At 36.3% G+C, this 23,882-nt stretch overlaps 1 protein-coding gene across 1 annotated transcript in view; it reads left to right on the plus strand.

Annotated features, from left to right (window-relative positions):
- The window catches only part of LOC310725062 (protocadherin-15-like), a 210,646-nt gene that overhangs the window by 44,531 nt on the left and 142,233 nt on the right, over window positions 1-23,882 (plus strand). Inside the window, exons 3-4 of the mRNA XM_083539669.1 lie at window positions 9,223-9,237; window positions 10,183-10,248. Coding sequence (XP_083395795.1) covers window positions 9,223-9,237; window positions 10,183-10,248 — 81 coding nt within the window. The remainder of the gene's footprint in view (window positions 1-9,222; window positions 9,238-10,182; window positions 10,249-23,882) is intronic.

Raw genomic sequence — 23,882 nt, forward strand, 5'->3', positions numbered from 1 at the left:
CCTCCCTCACCTTGTCTTCAAAACGACCTACATCTGCTGTCCCTCTAATAAACGCATTTCTAATCCTGTCCATGCTCGTCTCTCCCAACAAAAACCTCAACATCTTCAGCTCTGCTACCTCCATCTCCTTTTACTTTTACTTTTACTTTGTTACTGTCTGCCGCTGGTCTTGCTTTCTTACATTTTCTATTATAAACATTAGCTGGTTATGTGCCTTTTAGTTAAAATTGTTGATTGATTAAATAAACATGCAATAATTTCAGTTTAATGAAAGTTTATATAGTGTTACATAATTCTAAACTGATTATATAACCAAACATATGTGCACCCATACAGCCTCCATGGGAGATCCCTCTGAGTAGAATATAGAGGCTGTGGCTGTAGCCCCTGAGGGGGCACAGATCCAAGGGTCCTGTCTTTCCATGAAGGTGATTGAGACCATTCTTAATTCCAGAGCACCCGCCGCGAGATGGCATCTGTTCACTGTGTTGTGCGTATAACACCAATTTTACCTAGTCCACCGCCCGGTCGGTTCAGTGCTGGAGTTCCTTCAGGAACAGATCGCAAAAGGGTTAGCTCCATCGACCCGCAAAGTCTACATGTCCACCGTTTCGGCGTATCATGCCCCCGTGGTGGGGCAATCACTGGGCAGAGACCTGCGTTTGACGCGTTGTCTCCGCGGCACCCGGAGGGTGAGGCCCCCGGTGTGACCTAGAGTGCCTGGGTGGGAACTGGCCGTCGTGATGGAGTTTCTATCTGAGCCCCCTTAAAGCTCCTGGCCGAGGATTCATGGAGGCATCTCACAGTAAAGACTGTTTCTGCTGGCTATCTGCTCTCTGAGGAGAGTAGGTGATCTTCAGTGATCTCAGTACCCCCCTCCTTTCTCGAGTTCACCCCAGGCATGGCCAGTGCCTTCCTGCACCCTAGAGTGGGTTACATCTAGGTATTCTATTTTCCTCCATTTCAGACCCCAGACCAGGAAAAGCTGAACCAAAAGCTGCGAGCACTGGACAATTAAATCCATAGGACAGGTCCCTGTAGGAAGTCAGAACAACTGCTTGTTGAGGCCTCCCTGCTAATAAGCAGACTCTCAGCAGGTGGATTATTGACGCTATCGTGTCTTCCTATGAGTCCTCTGGTCTCCCTGCTCCGTTCGGAGTCATGCGTCCCCTTGCCAGACTGCCTTCTCTTACACAGAAGCTGGCACCGGGTTTACTCCATGCTCTTTTTATAGCTTTCTCATCATGACGTCACCCCGATAGTGACGCGGTGCCTTCCATTGGACAGATTACACAGGTAATTTAGAGCATGGACAACACGGAAACGTTCCCAAAGCGTTGCGATGCAACGTCTCGTTCCCTCAGGGAACTAGGGATACATACATTACCTAGAGACTATAAATTGGAAGAAAGTTGAATTCAGCCATAATTGCAACTAGTAGGGCTAGTTTTCTAAATTGTGAGACATACATTCATGAGTGTTTTCTTTGGAAAAACAGAAAAATAATGTGTAAAATATCTATTCCACTCTATTTGGATGCCCCTGAACTCAGAGTTCACCATAGTCCATAGTGCTGTCATCCATGGAAATAAAAAACTGGCAAGCTAGCTACTTAATTGCTTTTTATGTTGGATCAACTGAAGGAAGGCAGTGGTATAGTACATAATGTAACGAGCGACCTTCAGTCACTCAGTGAAATATAAGAAGAAATAGAAGTAATTTTAAGCTCAACACAATTAATTCTGAGATGCACAGAGGAAATCTTAAACAAATCTTGGAAAAGCAAATGATTAAGATATTAAGATTTAGATGAGATTAAGAGGCGTGTTCGAGGTAAGATTGCGGAAGTGTCTTGACAAAGCATGTCACGTAGAGCGGTGCACATACAGATCACAGGCTGGACACTGACTGAGTCACTTTCAGGCTGGAACTGTAATCAAATTGAAAAGGCCAAGCTTCAAAAGGGAATTCAGAAGAGCTTTAATTTCCCTAGAAGCTTCACATCTGGTTGAGGCTGGAAAAAGGTAACTTCATAAGGCAAGTACTTTGTTTCATCGTTTATGGTGAAAGCTTACAAATTCTTTGTGAAATGGAGGCAATTCTCAATAGCCAAGAGCTTTGCACTCTGTGTCTGATGACAAACATGATTCTTAGGCATTAACTAATTACATATGATGACACATACATTAGACACATACATTCCACATATTGCAGCTGTTGCCTATTCACAATTAGGAGCTGTTGTATAGAAGGTGCATGTGTAAATAATTTGTGTAGTCCTTTTCTGGGTGTGCAATCCCTCTAAAAGTATGATGTAACCTGGCTTAGTTTAATGTGATGTAATGTGAACATGAGGTTACACTGGGCACTGGAGCCTGCAAGCATAAACGAAAAACTTTTTCTTCTTTATTTTGCTGTTTGTTCACATCACTCACTCAAAATCTTTCCATACTTTGAGTCAGACAACTAGCAATCTCTTTTTTATTTTTTTATTTATGTGAGCTTTGCTGCATGTATTTAATTTTCAGAAAAGTCATCTGTATAAACCCAGGTGTAAAAGTATCAGACCTACATTATTCAGCAGGGTTACAGCAAAATGTCTCTGCAAATGTAGCAACATTTCTGTATTTTTAGACATATGGTGCTTTTACAAACACCTACAAGTAGTTAGAACATGTGTAGTGAAGCGTGAGCTGCAACCTGAGTCTTGTGCTATTCTGTGCATGCTGGTGCTCCTTACTAGATGATACAATGTTCTTTAAATAAATGCAAATCTTAGCTAATTACAGTGCACTTCCTTGAGCGATTAAAGAAGCAGAGGTGCATGAGTGATGTAATTTTACATAATGCGTTTTGCATAATGCATAATAGCGCACTACAAAGATATCTTACAATGATTAACACGAAAAAGTTGTAACAGTTTATTTAGAATAAAAAAATACAAATCCTAAACAAATTATTTTAGTGTAAATTCCCCCTAATGGCTGATTACGTTATGGATTAGTAATTAAAATTTTACAATGCGTACTATGTAGGCAGCTATCAGTACAGTTTAGGAAATAATTCTGTCAATAGCTAGTGATTAAGTAGTCAATAACTACAACTCCAGTCTTCCAATTATAATAAACTCACCTCTTTAAAACTCATTCATTTAAAACTTATTTAATTAACATATCCATACTTGCAGAATCTGTGTGTGTGTGTGTGAGAGAGAGATGTGTGGAAAATTGTGTTTGTTGGGTGGATCATAGGTGACCTACAGTGAGAAGAGGATGGGGTTTGTCCTCTCTGTCCCTCGTTACCATGGTGACGAGACAAATTAGGCTGGTCTCCCATCATTTCCTTTCCATATATATCAAGCCAGTCTGTAGTGTGCTCTTTTGGCATGATTGTTGGTAAGCAAACAAGCAAATTTGATAGTTTTATTTTTATGTGCCTTATGTTTAATGTATTTTGGAACTGACCAAACAGTTTCAAGGTCAAAGCAAGGTCAAATGTCCAAATAAGTATTTTTTCTTAACTAGCTTCCTTCTTGAAACAGTATATTGTAAGGGTATTTCAGAAATGCTAATTAATTAGAAGGCCTAGACTTGGCATTAGTCAGCATTGTTGATCTTTTGTTGATCATGATCTATTTGTTTCATTAAATGAACACTTTAATTCAATAAAATTAAATCATTGCTCATAATAGACCTTTTTTGATTTTGCAATTGGTTATTTAATAATAATAATTTATATTTGTATTATTATTATTATTATTAGTAGTAGTAGTAGTAGTATCATTATTCATTATTCTTTTAATTCATTGATTCATTTAATTCTTTTTGAAGGTACCTAAGATTTATATTTGTCTTAAGATATTTATTTGTGATTTATTTATTTGAATGATTATGCAGTAGATAAATAGAAAAATCTGTCATTGTTTATTAACACAAGACACACTATATAGAAACAATCTACTTATTCTACAGTATGTAGGGCCTTACTTTGCTCTAAAACAGCCTACATTTTTTATGGCATAGATTCTACAAAATGTCTAGAAACATTTTTTAGAAGATGAGATTTTGCGACATTTTTAACAAGTCTCCTGTTCCTCCACATGCAAATGTTTTCTATAGGATTCAGGTCCGGTCATTTAAAAGGCTGCTGAAGTACATTGAACTTATTGTCGTGCTCATGAAACCAGTTTGAGATGACCTTTACTATTTGACGTGCATTATCATGCTGAAAATAGCCATTAGAAGACCATTGTAGTAATAGACTTAATTTTTGCCAAGAAAACTTTGCCCACACTATAACACCATCTCCACCAGATGGACAGTTGACACAATGCAAGTTGGGCCCATGTATTTATGCTATTGGTGTCAAAATCTGCCCCAGCCAGGAAACTGAGATTCATAAGTCTAAGCTTAATTTTTTCTAGCTTTTATCTGTCCAGTTTTGGTGAGCTGTTGCCCACTGTTGCCTTGGTTTTCTGTTCTTGGACGATAAAAGTGGAACCTGACATGGTCTTAAGCTGTTGTAGCCCATTTGCATCAAAATTCGACGTATTGTGCATTTTGAAACACTCTTCTGCTTACCGCAATTTTACAGAGTGGTTATGAGTTACTATAGCCCTCCTGTTAGCTTAAAAAGTCTAGCTATTCTCCTTTGATCATCAACAAGACGCGTCTGCTGAAGGAATGCTCTTCGCTGAAGGTGTTTATTGCACAATTCTGAGTAAACTCTGCAGACCGTTACAGGTTATCAGTAAATTATCAGTAGTGGGAGATCAGTAGTTACAGAAATACTGAAACCAGCCCAAATGTCTGGCCCCACCAATCATGCCAGAGTCAAAATTTTTCCCCTATTCTGATAAACATTACAAAAATCTGCTGGCCCATCATTTATGCTGCCAGAGGATTGGCTGATTCGATAATTTTATGAATGCATACAGATATTTCTAATAAAGTGCCCCTGATGCAAATCCAGGTGTTATTGTTTCCTCTTTTGTACTTAAACTGTCTGCTATCTCGTTATTTCGACACACTGCAATCAAAATTTTTCTACTGAATAAAAAAGCACTAACTACAGATAAAACTTTATCTTCTAAAAACCATTGTTTTTCTAATGGAAACCCCTTCCAAAAGAAAATTAGCACATTTTTTAAAGAGTTACCATAATTTCCAGACTATTAAGCGCACCCAAATATAAGCCGCACCCACTGAATTTTACAAAGATTTTTATTTTGAACACAAATACGGCGCACCTGTCTATAAGCCGCAGGTGCCCACGTTGAAACTAATTAACTTTACACAGTCTTTAACTAAAGACAGTGTCTGTTACACGCCTTGTATCTAAACAGTAGCCTACCAAAAAATCATTGTTCACTGTCTTCCTCCTTCCTTTCACAACAATTTCTTTTGGGAGTTTTTCTTTGGCATCATCGTGCGTTTAAAAATCACCATCGGTGCAGCTTTTCTCCTGATGCCGTGCAGCTCAGAACACAGGTGAAGTGCGTTTTTTCATGCCCGGTTGTTTTCAGCGTGACGAATGACTCGCATTTTCTGTTGCCTGTCCGAGTGAGCCGCAGGTCAAACGTCAGAGGAAAATCATCCATATTTATGATGTGGTGCGGCCCGATTCAGTGGGAGCGCGATTTAATATAAAGAGTTTCATTGGTTCACCTGAACCCGTTCAGCAATTTCATTGGTCTAATGTTATGGGGCTCAGTTTTTTGGCTTGAAGTTTGTGAAACCGGGAAAAACCCAGGAAAAAATCATAAATTCGCCAGTTCATTGTTTAAGCTGCGGGGTTCCAAGCGTGGGAAAAAAGTAGCGGCTTATAGTCTGGAAAATACGGTAATTGTGCTCAAGACAAATGAGAGTGAGTGCTTATGAAAGTTAAACTGCTTCAGGGCCAAGACTTTTTGTTGATTTTTATAGATTTTTACACATTTTTAAATCTTACAACTTGTAACCCACATGACCTACCATAAAAGGACCTCACAAGAAGTTGCAAACAATAAAAGTGTTATCATGATTGTAACATGAGAATTGACAATGAAATCAGATGAAACACACTGCACAATTTACAATGCAGCTAAATGAAGGTCAGGCATTGCCCAGGTACTAGTATGCTAACACCCATAGTACTAATAAAATGGTACAGGCCTCTAAGGACACTTTTGCAAGATTACACCAATACCTTTTTTTTTTTTTTTTTTTTTTTATCAGAAGATGTCTATAAACTGCAAATTAAACTGCTCTTAAACAGTAATTAGAAAACTTAGAAAGCTAAGAAACTGAAAGTTTCCACGGGTTACATCAGCTTCTGATGCATTCAAAGTGACACATAGTTTACCTAGAGTGTTACAGCAAGGCTGTTTGATCTGATGCTTTATTTGCTGGTTTCTCACACACAAAAACACATCGGACGTTGCAGAATGATTCCCAATAGAGATGCTGTATATCTTCCGAAAGCGTGTCCTTTACTCTTTGTTTCTTTTTTAAATCTGTCCTTGTCTCGCAATTTCCTCTTTACATTCTGCTCTCTAAGGTCTCCTCTCATTCATGGACTCTTGGGACAGTTTTTGGATTTTACTGACTTACTGTGAAATTCCACTAATCGCTCTTTTCTAGCTGGCCTCAGACCTTTCTCCACTAGCATGCTATGCCTTTTCCCCATCATTGCACAAAGAGAATTGTTTCAGGCTTTAGGGTTGAATTTGGTCCCTCTGTCCCTCCATCCACCCTTATTCCAGCCCTCATTCTTGCTTTTAGCGTTTTAGGATTTGCTCTGGACTTAAAGATAAGTGGATCAAACTATAAGCTGCTTTGCACTAGGGTGTGTGTGTGTGTGTGTGTGTGTGTGTGTGTGTGTGTGTGTGTGTGTGTGTGTGTGTGTGTGTGTGTGTGTGTGTGTGTGTGTGTGTGTGTGTGCGCGCTATGTACAGTTTTTTGTGCTTTTGTAACCCACCCAAATCCACACATCATGACAACAATTACATCACTCGGACCAGGGAGTGCAAGGCTGACGAATATGTCCAATTCTGTGTTTATGTATGTGTGTGCTTGCCGGGTGTGTTGAAGAAGTCATTGCATCATGTATCATAACCCTCTAGTGGTACTGAATAATCTTTCTGGTATCTTATTTATCCATGTCAGAGCTGTGACACTGTGAGTGTAAGAAGTAAAGAGCGCGAGAGAGAGCGCGCGAGAGAGAGAGCGCGAGAGAGAGAGAGAGAGAGTATGTGTGTAAGTCTGTGCATGTATTTATGTACTGGGAAGCTTTTTCTGATCCTCAATGCCTTTTCAGCTCTGCTTGTGAATATGTACACGTATATGAGCAGCTGCTGTATCTGTCTTCTCTCCCTGCCTGTTCACAGCTGGAGGTCTGTAATCCATGTACTGTACAGCTTCATACTTTTTCCTTTCCTCTTTCATCTTCCACCACGTTTCCATATGTCACTTATAATTCAGATATACATCTCAAAACGACATGCCTGGCTGAAAGCATTTCTCTTTAAAAGGGTAATTAAGCTCAATTAGATGCAATTGCTTACTTAACACTAATATAGCAAACATATCTGACATGTTAGGCATGGTGTTTGATTTGAGCAAAGTATCTTGATTCCTACAACGGATTTGTCTCTGTTTGAAGCTAATGCAGAGTTGAGTTGTACTTTCCTTTAGCAGATGGAGACTTCTGCTAACAGCAGAAATGGGTTTGTTCTTGTGTACATTTTGCAGAATAGCCCTACTTAAATAGGTCTCAAAATAAACCCAGACAGTTTCATCATTAGTGTGGTTTAAGTCTTTGGTTGATTAGACTATATTGTAAGTACTAAGCGAATAGGACAGATTTGGCATGCTATTGGGCCATTATCGTTATTCTTCTTAGCAAAAATATTTTCACTTGGTAAAAAAAAGAATATCATTTGCCATTAAATTTGATCTTATGTGTGATAATTTGTAAGAGAACTGCATGTTTACTTGCTGTCTAATGTATGTATCCTGCTTCCTGACAGGTGCCATTGTAATAAAGTAAATTATGTAATTCAATGTTAGTTTTGACTTTATGGCTGATTAGTTTATATTATGTACAGTTGCTTTCTTTTCTCTCTTGAAGTTACTGAGAAACCAAAAAGCACAAACTCTACTGTCCAGTGGTGGAAAATTTTCTGACCATTAGAAACTGCTGACACTGGAGACTGCATCTCTAAAGGTTTTTTTTAACCAAAGGCTTCACATAAGTAATAAATTATAATGAGCATCTGTCGGTCAAGTTCCTGTAAGCGAGGTGTTACTATAGAAACAAAAGCATATTAAAAAGAGCCCTTCAATGTAAATGCCCACACGTTCACCTTTGAGATCAGCACTGTAGGATAATGTATATTAATGAAAAAAATGTTGTCAGAATATATGCAATGGAATGAAAGCTATGTAGTTAATTAAGGGTCCAAATTTTATTAATGTATAATACAAATAGTATTTTTTTTATTTAAAGATTACAGTAACAGCTGAGTGGCAGGAATGGGCCTAGGGTTATTCCGAAAAAAGTTAGTAAATGTTTGAATAATACTTTAAAACCGATTGTACACAGAATGCAGATGATGGTAATACTGGTCACACTTTGTAAACATAATTAAATATATTATTCTATAGTTGATTTTATCTTTTGCAAACAATTTATCATGGTCTGGGATTCAGAGTGTGCTGTACACATGGGAGTGAATGATGTTACTAGATGAGCATTGAAGTGTCTGTGACATGGTGTCCTTCTGTGAGCTAGGGTGACACAACTGTGATGTTCCATATTTAATGTGAAAATGAGCCACTGCTTCTCACCTGGCAACAGATGTTTGTTATGACTCATGCAAACAGGAGAACCTTATTCTCTGTGTGTGTATGTGTGTGTGTGTGTGTGTGTGTGTGTGTGAGGGAGAGAGAGAGAGAGAGAGAGAGAGAGAGAGGCCATTGTCTTCTCTTCTAATTAGGATGGAATTACTCCTCTGTGTTTGGTTGCATCACACTCTGATAAATCACCTTACAAAATTGTGACTGCTTCTAACCAGCTTCTGTCCCTTATGTCTTTCCTAATGTTAAACAGAAAAGGATGTTTTCTTTATGGTCTGTGGATCTTTATAACCTCAGACATCTTTGTAACAAGCAACTCATTCTTTTCTTTTCTTTTGTTTCTCTCTTCACCCTGCTGCTGAAACTAACCCTGTCTCTGACATAGACTGGCATTATGATGGTAAGGTGTTACTCATTCTTTTTCACACTTTTCCTTTTCCTGTTCTGTTGCCAAATAACCTTTCATGATTCTGTCCCAGTGTGTATTTTATGGTCTTTTTGCTCTTCCCTGGCAGTCCTGCGAAATTTTTAAGCTCAGAAATTAAACTTAAAATGAGAATCACCTATGGACTTTGCTTTTATTTAATCAGACGAAATAAAGCCTGGGAGTTATGTTCTCTAGCATTTTTTTTTAACAAATGCTTCTCAGGTATTAAAGGCAAGTGATTAAGAAAAAAAAAACATTAAATGTCAATTAAAAATGCATCATTTAATTTTATTTCTATTTGCACATTTTTTGTCACTATAAGTATGTGGACACCTGGCCGTCACACCCTGGTGTACGTGATAGATGATGATCTTATTTTCCAAATCAATGCGCATTAACATGAAGTTGTTTTTTTGGCTTTTGCTGCTCACTGTTCTGATAAGGCTTTCCATTACATTTAGAAATCTGACTTTGGGGTTTTGTTAATTTAATCACAAATATTCTCAGGTGGTTGAGGACAATAGTCTGTGCTAGCACTCAAGTTCCTCTTCACCAATATCAGCAGATCATGTGTTTATGCACCTCACTTTGTGCACAAAGGCATTATCATTGCTGGAAAATGTTTGGGCTTCTTAACTTTGAAGTAAATTGCATTGAAATTATAACAATATGCTACAATATACGGTACATGAAATGACAGTTATGAGCTTTTAATTTTGTGGCAACAGTTTGGGAAAAATAACTACTAATGAGTGTTATGTTTTGGTGTCTATATATTTTTGACCACATAGTTTCTTATTTAATAATAAGTTTTGATTTAATTACTTTAAAAAACACATACCATCTTTGTTTAAAATAAATGTAGTAAATTTGAGTAATTTTAATTCTGCATTCATTCTTCCTTCTTTTTTTGCACAGAGTGTAAGTTATATCGACCTGGACCTCCTGCCACCATCGTCACCATTGATGAAGAGAGTCCAAATGGTATGTATTTTTTTTTTTTTTTATTGTTTGTTATTTGGTTTGTTTAAATTGGTAATGGTCAGCTGATAAAGATGTAAATCTGTCATTGGACCATAAGTAATAATATTAAGAGTTGGACTTGGGTTTAGTTGTCTACCACTGTAATCCATGCAATATAAAATTGTTTGATCAGTGTAATCAATTTAGCAATAACTGTAAGAAATTATTTGGGTCATGTTGGCAATTTTTTTCGTTGATTTCTTTTTATTTATTGAACTAACTGTATTATAAAAAAAGAACACATAGTACAGATGATCCCCGAGTTATGATGGTTATTCCTACCCAGAATTACCCACTCCAACAGTTTGTTCCTTAAGGGCTGTCAATGAAAATTTGTCAATGTAGGATTCGTCATGAAAATTATACTAAATTTCCTGAGGTGATGAAAGAAATAAGATTTGCTGGAATAATTTTGTATTTTTTTATATATATTTATTGCATTTTTATTTTGGACTGTGAGGACAGCATTTATTCCCACTGAAATCGTTTGGAGGCCTGCCCTCCAGTACACTTTCTCTGACACATATTATATAAAATACATTGAAAGAATTTTAGAAACAAGTTTTCATATAATCCATTACTCTCGGAAGGTACAAGATTAATGATGAAGTAATGTACAGTATATGTGTGTGTGTGTATATATATATATATATATACTATTGTAGTTTCCTGCATTTTAATATTTTAGCAGTCCAACTGACATCCAATAACATACTAATCCATTCAGTTGTCCATCAATAACAAATATTCCTCTACACTTAAACTAAAATTTAATTTCCTTGGCATCTAAATAATACAAATGGCAATAAATGCTCCCAAAGATGTATATCTTCAAACTATTTTCCAGCGAGTGTTATTCAAGTTCCTTTTAACTACTGAGTTACACAGCATTTTTTTTTTATAATAGAATTTGAACAAAGAAACTGTTCATGTTTTGAAAAATTTTAATCTGTAGTACTAGTCATGCATAAATATAGATAAGACGAATGTGATATAACATCACTTGTCACAAAGTCCTGCCTTTGTTTTGAAAGATCAGAATCAGACACAATTAATACTGGTCAAGCTGAGCAAAGAACTTAGGACAGTCCTTTTAATAAGGATAATGTAAGGAGAATATTTCCCCAACAATTTCCATTCCTGATTGTCATTTACAATTCCCACTGATTGACTAGGTCTACAGAACAACAGTGCATTGCACTAGAAGGAAGGAAAGAGGACTGACTTTCTCATGTAGCAATAAATTAATAATAAATAATTGCTAGTGCACTATTTAGGCAAAGGTTTGTGGTCTGTTTATTGCTAGACCTGATTCCACTTTTCAGGAAAGTCTTCCTATAAAATTTAGAGTATGTGTGGGAGTGCAAACCTATTAAATCAAAAGTACATTTGTGATATCAAGCACTGATGTTGGACAAGAAGGTCTGATTCATAACAGATAATCCAGTTGATCTCAGAGATGTTCTAAGGGATTAGGTTCTTTCACACCAAACTCATTAAATCCTGTGGTAATGCAGCTTGATGTAGAGTCCAGGTTGAAAAAACATGTCTTGCACAACAAAAATAAAAGCATGTACTTGAAGAAAATTATAATTACATTTAATTACATATTATATTAATAGGCTTTGTATGCTATATAAATATCATTGCAACTAGTGCAGGGTATCTGTGTATTTTTGAGTATTTAACTTTGTTTTGGTTACGCAGAGTTTATCAAATACTGACCATTAAAATTTTTCACCATAAAGAGAGCAGGCCACTTGCTCTTGATGTCTACATCTATTGGTTGTCCTTGTAGAATTTCCTGTCCTCTGTATGAGGACATCCATTTTCTCAGTCACAACACCATCATTATTGGGTTTCTTGATCTCTGCCAACAGGGCAACTCCTCTCCTTTTCCCCCTTCTCTGTTGTTTTTCTATCGGATGCTGTGAATAGTAATTGAATTCCACCCGTTTTGGCTTTTTGACATTCGATGCTGGCTCGAGTGCATCTGGAGACTTTATTGTCAGCTCAGAACACCCCACACCTCTGTGTTTGCTAAAGTTGGACATTTTATATTCAAGACTAATCTTCCAGTTGTAGCAGTTATTGAACAATCCATGCTCCCTCAGGCTGAGAGCTTCTGCAATGTGGTTAAAATCAATAACAGTTGGGAATGCTTCAAATTGTATTACTTCTTTTGCTAGTCTTAAAAGTATGTGAGATCCTAATTGTTAAATGAGTTTTTTCCCCTGTACTCAGTATTGGCCTATTTAAGTTTTTAGGAATTTAACCATTGTAGGAAAAATCAAGAATTGGGAAAACACTTTTCTTGATGGCAGTGATGGTGATGATGATGGATATTAAGAAAAGGCGGTCCTGTGTTATTTTTGCCAAAGAAAGATACTGGTCTGGTGTCTTTTCATTGTTACTTTGCAAGGCACTACCTTTCAGAGTGGTATTGTCTTCAATGTCTGAAGTCAGTGGCATGTTTCTAAGCTATTTTCCAAAATCTGCATCTTGGTATTGAAGTCTTATCTCACCTCACAGTTTACCTGACAGTTCCTGATTATCTAAAGCAAGTTATCTATCAAGTTTGGCATGCCTGCTATCAAGAGTTTCCTGGCATCATCCTCACCCAGAATAATTTGTAATCTCACAGTTAAGACCAATGTGCACATTGTAAAAACGTTGCAAAATAAAACTCTATAAACATGATTTATACCCATCTAATCATCATTGGAATGCTGAAACCAGTTAGAAACAGTGTTAACTTTATTTTACATTTAAGCTGTTTTAAATACTTTGTGTCCTATTCAGGGACCTTAGTAAGATTCTATATCAATTATTTTCACACATTAATTAGAATAAAATCACCCCTAATTTAGGAGTTGAAATATATTGGACTTTAATCTTTATGTTTAGGGTATGTACATCGAAACCTGGTGTAGGAATTATTGCAGTTTTTATACAGTATATGATATTCCTTGTTTTATTGGGAAAAAATGTAATCGGGCAGTCGGCTCTTTTTGCTGTCCTATAGCCAGCAATTGTTAATCCCTTATTATATCACTTTCAGGCAAGCAGATAAAAGCTTTAAAGTGTGGCATTTGTATTTGGAATATGTTGCTCAACAGACTCTCATTATAAAGTAATAAGAGCTGTCACTGGCAGTGGAAAAAGTTGTCAATAAGCTTATACGTTAATAAACAAAAAACAAACACTGGGTATGGAAAAGAAAACCTTTAAATTTAAAGAACACATAAGGCCTTAAATGCAGTTGGCCAGTTCAAGAATACCTTCCAGGAGAATATGAATATGTAAAGAAATAAACATGTCATGGATCAAACTTTTGGATTATAGTGTGATAAAATATATACTGTATTTTTGAATGTCAGGCTGTAGTAGAAATCAATGGTTCTTTTGTTTACTCGAACCCTGTTTTCTAATTAAATGTTGAACTTCAATTGAACCAGCTAAATGTACAGACTTTGACAAATGAATCTTTAATGTCACAAAGCTCACTGCTATACCTCAGCATTCATTTTGAAGATATCATAATCAGAGAGTGTAACAACTTGTTGTGTCTCTGGCCCTGTGTGATGATTGGCAGTGTGTATATGTGAGAGGATTGAGTGTGTCTGTGTCCTCGCTAAGATTGCAGATGGTGTTTTGTTGTTTGTGACAGCACACTGGGGCCCATTAACACATAAGGCGTCTTTGAGTATGCAATGCTACACTGCATAATACAATCATAATGCCTGCCAGGACAGCACTAGAACCCATCCATGCGTTTGACACTACTGTCTTTTTGTTGCCATGTGACAGGTGCTGGCTCCAGCATGCACTGCTTTTTGCACATATTTTCTATTCCTCTTTCCTTTTTTCCATTTTTGGAGACATATTGGTCACCTCTGGGTAGCAGGCTTAAAGCAAAACATCTCTGCTGGTAGCGGAAGACTTTAATAACAATGGGCAAATAATTGCTGAGCGATTTATTATTGGTGCAGATGAGTTTAGTGTGTTTGATTTGCTTAGTCTTGATTGTTTCTCTAATGAAGTTTGCTTTTACATTTGGAAATGCTTCAGCAATCCTTTTCAACACTTGTTCTCTTCCCTTTCCAATTCTCCATCAAATTTTTTTTTTTGGAACCTCATATTTTTTGGACTCTTGTGCATGTGTGTATTAAGTCCACATTTGGTCCGGAAAGACAGTGTTTATTTATTTTAAGTGGTAATGGAGAGCAGGTGCATGGTGAGTGCTTCCATGTGGGTTTTAGTTCAGTGAATTCTGTTTGTGTAGTGCTCTGGGGGCTCCAAGATAGGACAGCATAGATAAGGACAGCAAAAGACTCACTGTTGCCCAGTAGATGAGCTTCCACTGAGAATTCTGCAAATGAAATAAGAAATTAACCTTAGATCTGGGCACAGCCCTCTTTTTTTTGTTTTCATTGCCTTGCCATCTTGGTTTGACTAGCTTTACTTTTTTCTCTTTGGATGAACTACCATCTAGAAAGGCTTACATAAAAGGTTCTGTGGATGTTTCCAGCCCACTTTGTTTGGACTGCATGTGTTTTTGGTTTTATTTTGGTTGCTATCCAGGGTAACAAATTCATGTAGCTGGTTTCCCATTTGTAGATCATGACAAAATGTAATATCATGGGAATTGGTGTTTTTCACAAAAGCTATTCATTGGATGCACATCTTCTGGGTATGTGGTGACTTAGCAGTGATTAGGAATGTTTCAAAAGTCAAATGTAGTCAAAAGGTTAGAGGTACCAGACTGGAGATAAGACCGGCAGATTTTGTTATTTTGTATTCTGCTTGGTTTGGTCTTAGGTCATAGTAGAGATGAACTGTGACCAGCTCTTTATTTGCATTTATTAGCTTTATCCTTTGAAATCTTGTTACTGCTGATTATTAGCTTCCAGCTTTGTTTCAGAACATCTCTATTTTACCTACACTTGTAAACCAGAGGCACCTCATTTAGCCACCACAGGTCAGACATTTGAGAAACAACTACTACAAATTCTTTGTGCCGTCTTAAACACACATTATTTTAGTTCTGGCACTTGTGTATATTGTGTATATTTCTAGGCAATGTTTTTCAGACTATTTTGTCTGATCTTTGGTGATTTGGTGACTTTGGCCCACTTAGCTGTTTTTATTATGCTGACCATGTCTGTGAAACTGTGACCTTTTTTTCATAATGTTTCCTATAAACCACACTTTTAATAACATCCTCCTGGAACCAGAGGCAGAGCTCACACAGCCAAACAAGCTTTGTTGAAGTGGAGAGGTTTTGCTCCTTCATCTAGTAACTGGGACAGTCATGTAACCACACACAATAAGGTATTTATTCTTATCACAAATCAATCTGAATTGCTGAGGAGACGATTATAATATCAAATAAGGTGTAATTAACTGCTATGATTATTGATATCTCCTCCCGTTTCTCCTATAAAATACTTGGGCTGTGTTCCAAACAAGACTTACTGTATATACTAATGCAATCGTGTATCATAAAATACACAGTGCCGGGCCGTGCATTTGGTACCTGAGCCTTCAGTGGGGACCACCTCTTAATACCACCACTATCACGTCGCAGTTATAGAAATCATCAATACAATACAAACATGCAATATTACAACCCGAATATTAAAACGGAAAAATGCTGACGCTATTCTGGGCCAGCTAGCTGAACAGACTTTGCAGGCCATGGGCAGATTAGATTGACATGGCAGCACATAGAGCCTGAAATCTGATTGGACAAAAAAAAAAAAAATCTTTACATGTACTGGAAGTAGTGCAAGAAAGGGAATTGTTAGACAATTAAGAGAATAAACTGTTGGGATACATTGTACATGATAAAATATCATGGAACAAATATAAGAATTTAGATTGTAAATGTAGGTCAGTGCTTCTAATAGTGTTTAGGCTAGCAGAGAAGGCTTTGCTGGCCCTGACCGCTCGCCACTGGTGCCAAGTTCATTTAGGTGCCGGACGTATCTCGGTGGTTACGTCACGACTTGGCTTTGACACGGTGCAGGGCTTCCCCAAAACATTTATACGCAGCGTCTCATTCCCTCAGGGAATTAGGGTTACATACGTAACCTAGAGATGTTAGTAAATTGCAATTGTATTTATAATTGTGTACATTGTTGTGTGTTCATTCTGAATAAAGACAACTGGACTTTAATGAACCTGTAGTATTTAGTTTAGTATATTATTTTAAATTTATAATAGAATATTTAATTAAATGAATCACTTTTTGGTATACAATGTAACTGTGCACAAACTTTTCTAATAAACAGTAATAAACAAAGCAGTGAGAGAACAGAAGCAATGTGAAAATGAATGTAGGTCAGAAACTGACATGAGCTCCTATCCTGCATGTCTAGCCTAATCTCCTTCTCAAATACCTTTCTGTAACTCATTGTTCTTTAAACACACGCTAGGTTTTAGTGAACGTATTACTTTAATTACATTACCTTTTAGTTTGGTCCTGTTTGGTTCTGTAGCAGTTTCTTATGGAAGTATGATTTCTATATTATGACTCATTATCATTATTGTTATCATATTAAACACCCATATTAACTCTAGTTTTGTGATAACATTAATGCTGAACTGGTCTTGAGTGAATGAACACAGAAAGCTAATAACTTATCTTTTGTGGTTTGTGGTTTGCCCTCTAGAGAGAATAGGGCTGAGCAGCACCGTTCCAGCTGAGTGAAGCTAAAGCTGCTTTTAGGGCAAATGCAAAATTGGAGATTGTTTGATGAAGTCTTTGCAAATAGTGTATGTGAAGAGTAATGGTCTTGTTACTGTAACTAAGATGCATGCTGATTATTAGATGATTACTACTTTACAATTTATATTCATTTATATTTTGGTGAGAGTGATCTTTTACTGTACACCTGAGTAAAAGTAGTACAAATACTCTGCTTAAGAACGCTTACATTTTTTACTTGACTAAAAATACAAAAGTACTTGCTATTGTACTTAGCTATTAAAGGTTAAAGTATTGATCTATGAGAACTATACAGTAATCCCCCGTTTATCGTGGTGGTTATGTTCCAAAACCGCCCGCGTTAAACGAAAAAACGCGATGAACCGATGCCACCCCAAAAATTCTATTTTATGTGTACGGTACTGTACTGTATTAACATTTTACTTCATTTTATAATTAATATTTATAATTTTAGTAATAAGTTGTATTATTTCAACATAAAACTTCATTAAAAACAATTCCCTATAAGTTTTTTGGTCTATCATGTTATCCTCACGAGACTGGGAAAATCAGCTAAACAAATTAGTTATGTGGCAAATGCAATTCCGCGATATACCGGAAGCATGAGATCCGAACAGTGGTAAAGGGGGGATTAATGTATTTTTAAAATGTTTTATTTTTTATGGGGGAGATCACAGGAATCTTAAGCAATTTGTAGGGTAGTGGTCTCATGACTGGTTATAAGTTAACGTTGTATTCACTTTAAAGTAGAAAGAAATGCCATGCTTATTTAAAATATAAATGTAAGACATTACACAGTAAAGTAGAAGTTTTCCAAAATAAAAATACTAAATGATCAAAGACAGATAGCATAAAAATATACTTAAATTTAATAATAAAATTTTAACAAATATGTTTCATTAGTCCATCACTGTCATTCATCAGTGTCTGGAAGGCCTTGGGCATTTCATGATGAATAACTCATGTTACTATTGCAGTAATATTTATTTAAAGTATCTCAGAAACAGGTCTCTGTTGGAAGTACTCGTATTTTTAGTCAATAGTCCATACTTACAGAACTTAAAGCTTGTATATGTCCATGCAGGACTCTGTTGTGTTGTTTAACTAGATACATTTTCATATTATACCATTACACAGTTATTTGGTTGAATACAAATGAGGACCAAAATATATTTTTTTGCATTTTCTTATAAACAGAAATAAACAGTTTCTGCTGTGGATTGTATGCCTTGCAGCTGTAATTAAAGTTTAATCGAAGACATATTTGCCACTGTTTGCCACTTACCTTTCAAAGATCAACCACTGAGACAAATTGTTGTGTTATATGACAAATTTCAGTTTTCTACAGGCATGAAGAAAAATAATTACTCTTTATTTTACAACACTGAATGATTTGCATATTCATCTTGACCTCGAGCTAAATACCATACAACAACTTTAGAATTAAAATCCATACACTGATGAGGTCCTGTGCCTTTTTCCCCTTCTTAAAATAAAGCTGAATCATAAATTGTTGAACAGCACCCAAGAGATTTATATTGAGTGTATAAACGAAACACTAATAATATACAGGAATGCACACAGTGATGGAGCATTTTTCTGCGACTGTATTTTGCACGCAACTTATTTGACATCTGTATATTACCACTAAACACCTAATTTACTACTCTATTTATTGAGACTTTCTCTTTAATAAATAAAATGATATATATATAAATAGATAGATAGATAGATAGAAAGATAGAAAGATGTGTGTGTGTGTGTGTGTGTGTGTGTGTGTGTGTGTATCCCTATTACATAGTATTTGTCACTGCCAATGGCATAGGCTTCGCCATCTCTCCATGTTTATAAGGAGCTTTCAGATAAGATAATAAGAAATTACCACTGGGCTATGTTGGAGGGAAGGGTTGCCATGGCAACCATAGCTGATTAAAAGTGCCTTAAGAAAAGGCCAGATCACGTTCCTCTGGCTGGCACAGGCAGTGTGGACCTCCAAATTGTTCAGTAGTGGACACAATGGAAGTCTGTGTTTGTTATTTTTAGGCTAGTCCTTGAGCAGAAAGTTAATATGGAAGACAAGAGAAAGGTTCAGAGGGATAAGATGGTCAAGAGAGTGTGGCATCAACATCTCCATCAAGTCCCAGGTTAAATAACCTTATTACAAAATAGAAACAATAAAAAAGATAGACAATAGAACAAAACTAAACCCCGCGGCTTAAACAACGAAGCGGCTAATTTATTAATTTTTCCTTGGTTTTTCCCGGTTTCACAAACTTCAAGCCAAAAAACTAAACGACATAACATTAGACCAATGAAATTTCTGAACGGAAACGAAAAAACGCACCTTACCTGTGTTCTGAGCTGCACTGCGTCGGGAGAAAAAACTTTTTTTTAAACGCACGACGATGGCAAAAGATAAACTCTCAAGAGAAATAGTTGTGAAAGGAAGGAGGAAGACAGTAAACAATGACTTACTTGGTCGGCTACTGTTTAGATACAAGCCGTTGTAACGTGTTGAGTCTGGGTCAAGGGAGAGCGCGCTAACTCCAGTTGCAACAGAAACCATATAAGCACAGACAGGTTTCCAAAACTCGTGCTTTTTTATTTTTCTTGGCAACAGCGTTACGGGTTAGTCAAAGAAACTTAGAAATCCGCATCAGAAAATAATAAGGACATAATCCTTGTCTTGAAAACACGCAGTAATACTGGAAAAATGCAGTGGCATGCTATTTCCAAAATACCGCTATGCTCCTAAAGAAAGCGCAACATATTTCACCCGTTACACCGTGTGTAACTTGTCTTTCGTTAAATCCTGTGTAAATGCATGCAAAATGACGTGTGCTGCAAAAAATGTAAGCGTTTATCTGATGTAGTGTGTGTATAGCTGACAGTGTATATCATCAGCAGATATATTTTAACATTAAATCATTACATACTTTAACTTAATTTCACATCCTATCATGGCAATAAGTTTATCATGCTCTGTTTCAATAGCTGAGCTAACTGTCTTACCTATTGTAACACATTTTCTGAGATGAAGAGAGATGAGGAGCTTTTCATTGACTACACATTTGTTTTCCAGTGAAGAGACAGAGAACAGTCCTGCTTTGCATATTATACCTTTCAGCTATAATTACACTTTAATCAAACACTAATTTGACCTCATTTCCTGATTACTTATAAAAGGGGGCAATACATTATCCATTGTCAGTGGATTGTGTAATGTATTCACATTAGTATACAGTATAATAAATATATTTCACAATATGCAGAAATTTTTTTTTTTATATATAACAGAATAGGTAGACCTTGCATATGTTATCGTTTAAAAGGGTATATAGTGTACATTGATAAGTAGTTGTAATGTGTAATACTATTATGAGATCATTCTTTTCATGTGTAACTAGTAAACACACAAGGTAGCCAAGCAAATCAGGTACATTGTGTTTTTTGATTATTTACTACTTTACACATGAGTGTAGCCCATTCATTTCACTGAAAATATACTGGGCAATCCAAAATTCTGAGAGCACTAGATCTTTTTAATGTAGGGTTGTCAAAATATCAGAATTTTGACTTTTGAAGTATAGTATTGTAATTCTTGATACTAAAACACTGTCGCAAACATTCTTCCATTGTTTGAATGTAATATATGAATTGGATTAAACCTCAGGCTTGCCATGCTTTTTTATCTAACTGCTCAGTATAATTTAGTAAAAGAGTATAAATCAGCTTATCATTCAACTAGGTTCCTGGTCTATGCAGATATACTGAGGTACAGCTCTGTTTAGTTTTGGGGCTTTTTTGCTGAGTGTTTGCTGTGTTTTGTGTTTATTAACACAAGTGGTAGTGGCAGTGGTAGCCAGACTGGACTAACTTGGAGAGGTTTTGGAGAATGTTGTGTTCTGACAACATGATGCACTAATTGTTCCATTTTAAACATCAATATTTTGAACAAACATGAAATTAAAAGATTTAGTAATGTCCATGCGAGTTTCATCAGGGGTTCGCATGGCAAGAAGAGTTAATAGCTTATTTCTGTACCAAAAAAACAGTTCAGTTCAGAAAAAAACCCTTCAGTATAACCTTTTTATGTCTCAGTGGTGTTTTATAAGTTTTTTAGCCAAGTTGTTGCTGTTTCCACATTTTTAATGAAAAGATTTATACTGGTTTTGTCATATCGTTTGCATTCCCACAGCAGTGTAGGTAAAGTGCTGAGACTTTTACTTCTTGACCCCCTTTTTTGTAGGCTGTAGCCTTTTTGCTTCTTGCACTTAGGAAGTGCAGTTTGATTTGCTTATTCATTATACAGATTCAGTTCATCAGGCTGTATACGGTTTTAAAAGCACTGAATGCAGTCATATTAATTCCTATTATATGTTGCTTTTTTACTTTGATGATAGTCTGCACTTAAGTTGGAATATCTCAACAAAAACATCTGAACATGCATTTCAGTGAAAGGGATAGGATTCAAGAACGCATGAATACATGTTTCAGTGAAATTGATTAGATACGGAAAGATCTAATCATCTGTAATGTAATGTCTAATCAGGTCAATATTAACTACAGTTTGAAAATGTGACTTTTGAATATTAAATTATTTTAATTAATTATTTTTTTTAAGTCTGAAACATTGTTTATTTCCAGTATTATGGTCTGAAATGTTTAGATTCCATTGTATATTTTAAAACAAGTGATAAGTAAAATAAGTGAGTTTTTTCCTGTATATATTTCCACAAATAATATTTCTGTTCCATATGGACCTCTGGAAAGGATGAGCAGGTACATAAAAAACCTTTGTCAGATATTTATCCGCTCTGCATATTCCACATGTTCCATAATCACTATGTGTCATGTGCTGCTGGAGGCACATCCAGTGCCCTCTCTGAACTGCGCTATGCATGCCAAACATCAGAGAAAGAAATGCACATCCATAACTGAATTAGAGTGAGACCTAATCTGCCTTTATCTTTACTGGTTAAAAAAAGAGGTATGAGTATGACTCCGAGCATGTCAGAAAGCATGTAGCATGCCCCAAATCTTTTGCAATATTTATCAGGGTAGTGCACTCTCTTCATTTTCTCTATCGCTTTTTTCTCTTATGCTCTACTGAGTGAGATGGCTCAGGTCTATATTTTCAGATTCAGACAGAGTAGCCCTAGTAACCAGCTGGAATTCTAGCAAGGCAGCAAGCCATTTAGGCAATTTATGTTTGTGTTCTACATTTGGGTCTGATGAAAATAAATTAAAAAGCATAAGATAATGTTTTACACATTTTAGGTGGTAGGACACAGTTCTAAATGTCTTTTTGTGTAATTTGTGTGTGTAACATTTGTTAATTAGTTTAATGAAGAAAGTGGTTAATGCACACTATTTTTGCATCATGTTTTTGTCTTTCGCATCAGAACACACAGTTCCACAATTCTATTAAACATAAAGTTTCCGTGTTTGTGAGAGAGAGAGAGAGAGAGAGAGAGAGAGAGAGATGTAATTAGAGAATGTGTTGAAAGTAGGATTATTTTCAAGCACCTGCCACTTTTCTGGATTAGACAGAGGCAATTCTAGCCCTTGCCCACTCAGACCACTCTGCAGCTGCTGCTCCTCCATTTCTCAAAGTGTGTGTGTGTCCTCTGCTTGCTCCCATCTGATGGATTAAACCCTACCTTAAAAAAAACACTCCTTTCCCTTGAAGAGTATTTTTCTTCTGTGGTTATGTTGATGTTATTATGTCAGCAGTGTTAAGTGTAATATTCTCTGGGTTGTATGAAGAATCTTCTTGTGGACATTTTTCGGAGACACTTGTTAACACTAAACGTAACATCAACTGCAGCTCAAGCGATGATGCAAAAGAGAGATGGATTTTCTTTCATTGTAAAGCTATATACCTAATTCATTAGCTATTTTATATATTTGATGTAGTTTTTTATGTGTATGCTTATTCATTTATTAAAATGTAGAATTTTACAAAATAGAACCTATAATACCATTTCTGAACTAATAGACTAGTCCTAATTAGATGTGGGTCTTTGCTAATAGTGGTTTAATTTAGCTTGCTCTTGGCCTGTTTTTCCATTAGATTTAGATAAGATAGATGAGCTGCTAAAAGCTTCACTTCCTTTGTGTGACCCCCTCATCTCTCTCTCTCTACATCTTCTCTTCATGTAAGCTTCTTCTCCAAATTAAAACTGTCTACCACAACAAATGGCAAAACCTGCCTCATAAACAGCACTAGATCTACAAAACACGCTTCCCATGGATTAATACATGGGCACGATATGTACAGTTTGCACCATTTCTCACATTAGACGTTTGATGAATATGCATTTGAAGCGTTAATACCCACTTGAAGCTCTTAGGCAGCTGCAATTCATCGTGTTTATTGTAGTCGCGACATCGAGGCTTTCAGAAGGGAAATTTTAGCAGGTGCGTCAGGATGGTTTTAGGCATGGAGTAGATATGCTTTATCACAATGAGTGATTGAAATTGATTTTTTTATCCGGGTTGCGTTTGCTTTATCTTCATGTGCTGATTTCATTAATCATATCGGTGACGCGTGAAACATATCCATTTTTTTATTATGGCAATGTGGCAAGGTCATGAAGAGAATGACAATTTTAAAATATTACCTTTTCTGTAGGGAGATTTCCAAATACAGTACAAGACTATAATCCATTCTCAAGCAACACATACACACGGCTATTATTCACAGTTTAGCTAAAGTACAGAATGGCAGGTCTTCAATGTGAATTATAAGCATAATACTCAACCCAATAATTCACTGCAGAGTAAATAGCTGGAGGTGATGCCTGTTTTGCCTCTAAAAAAAAAAAAAACTTCTAAGCCTTAAATCGGATTATTTACC

This window comes from Silurus aristotelis (genome assembly GCF_946808225.1).
Source record: "Silurus aristotelis genome assembly, chromosome: 4".
Taxonomy (NCBI): Eukaryota; Metazoa; Chordata; class Actinopteri; order Siluriformes; family Siluridae; genus Silurus; species Silurus aristotelis.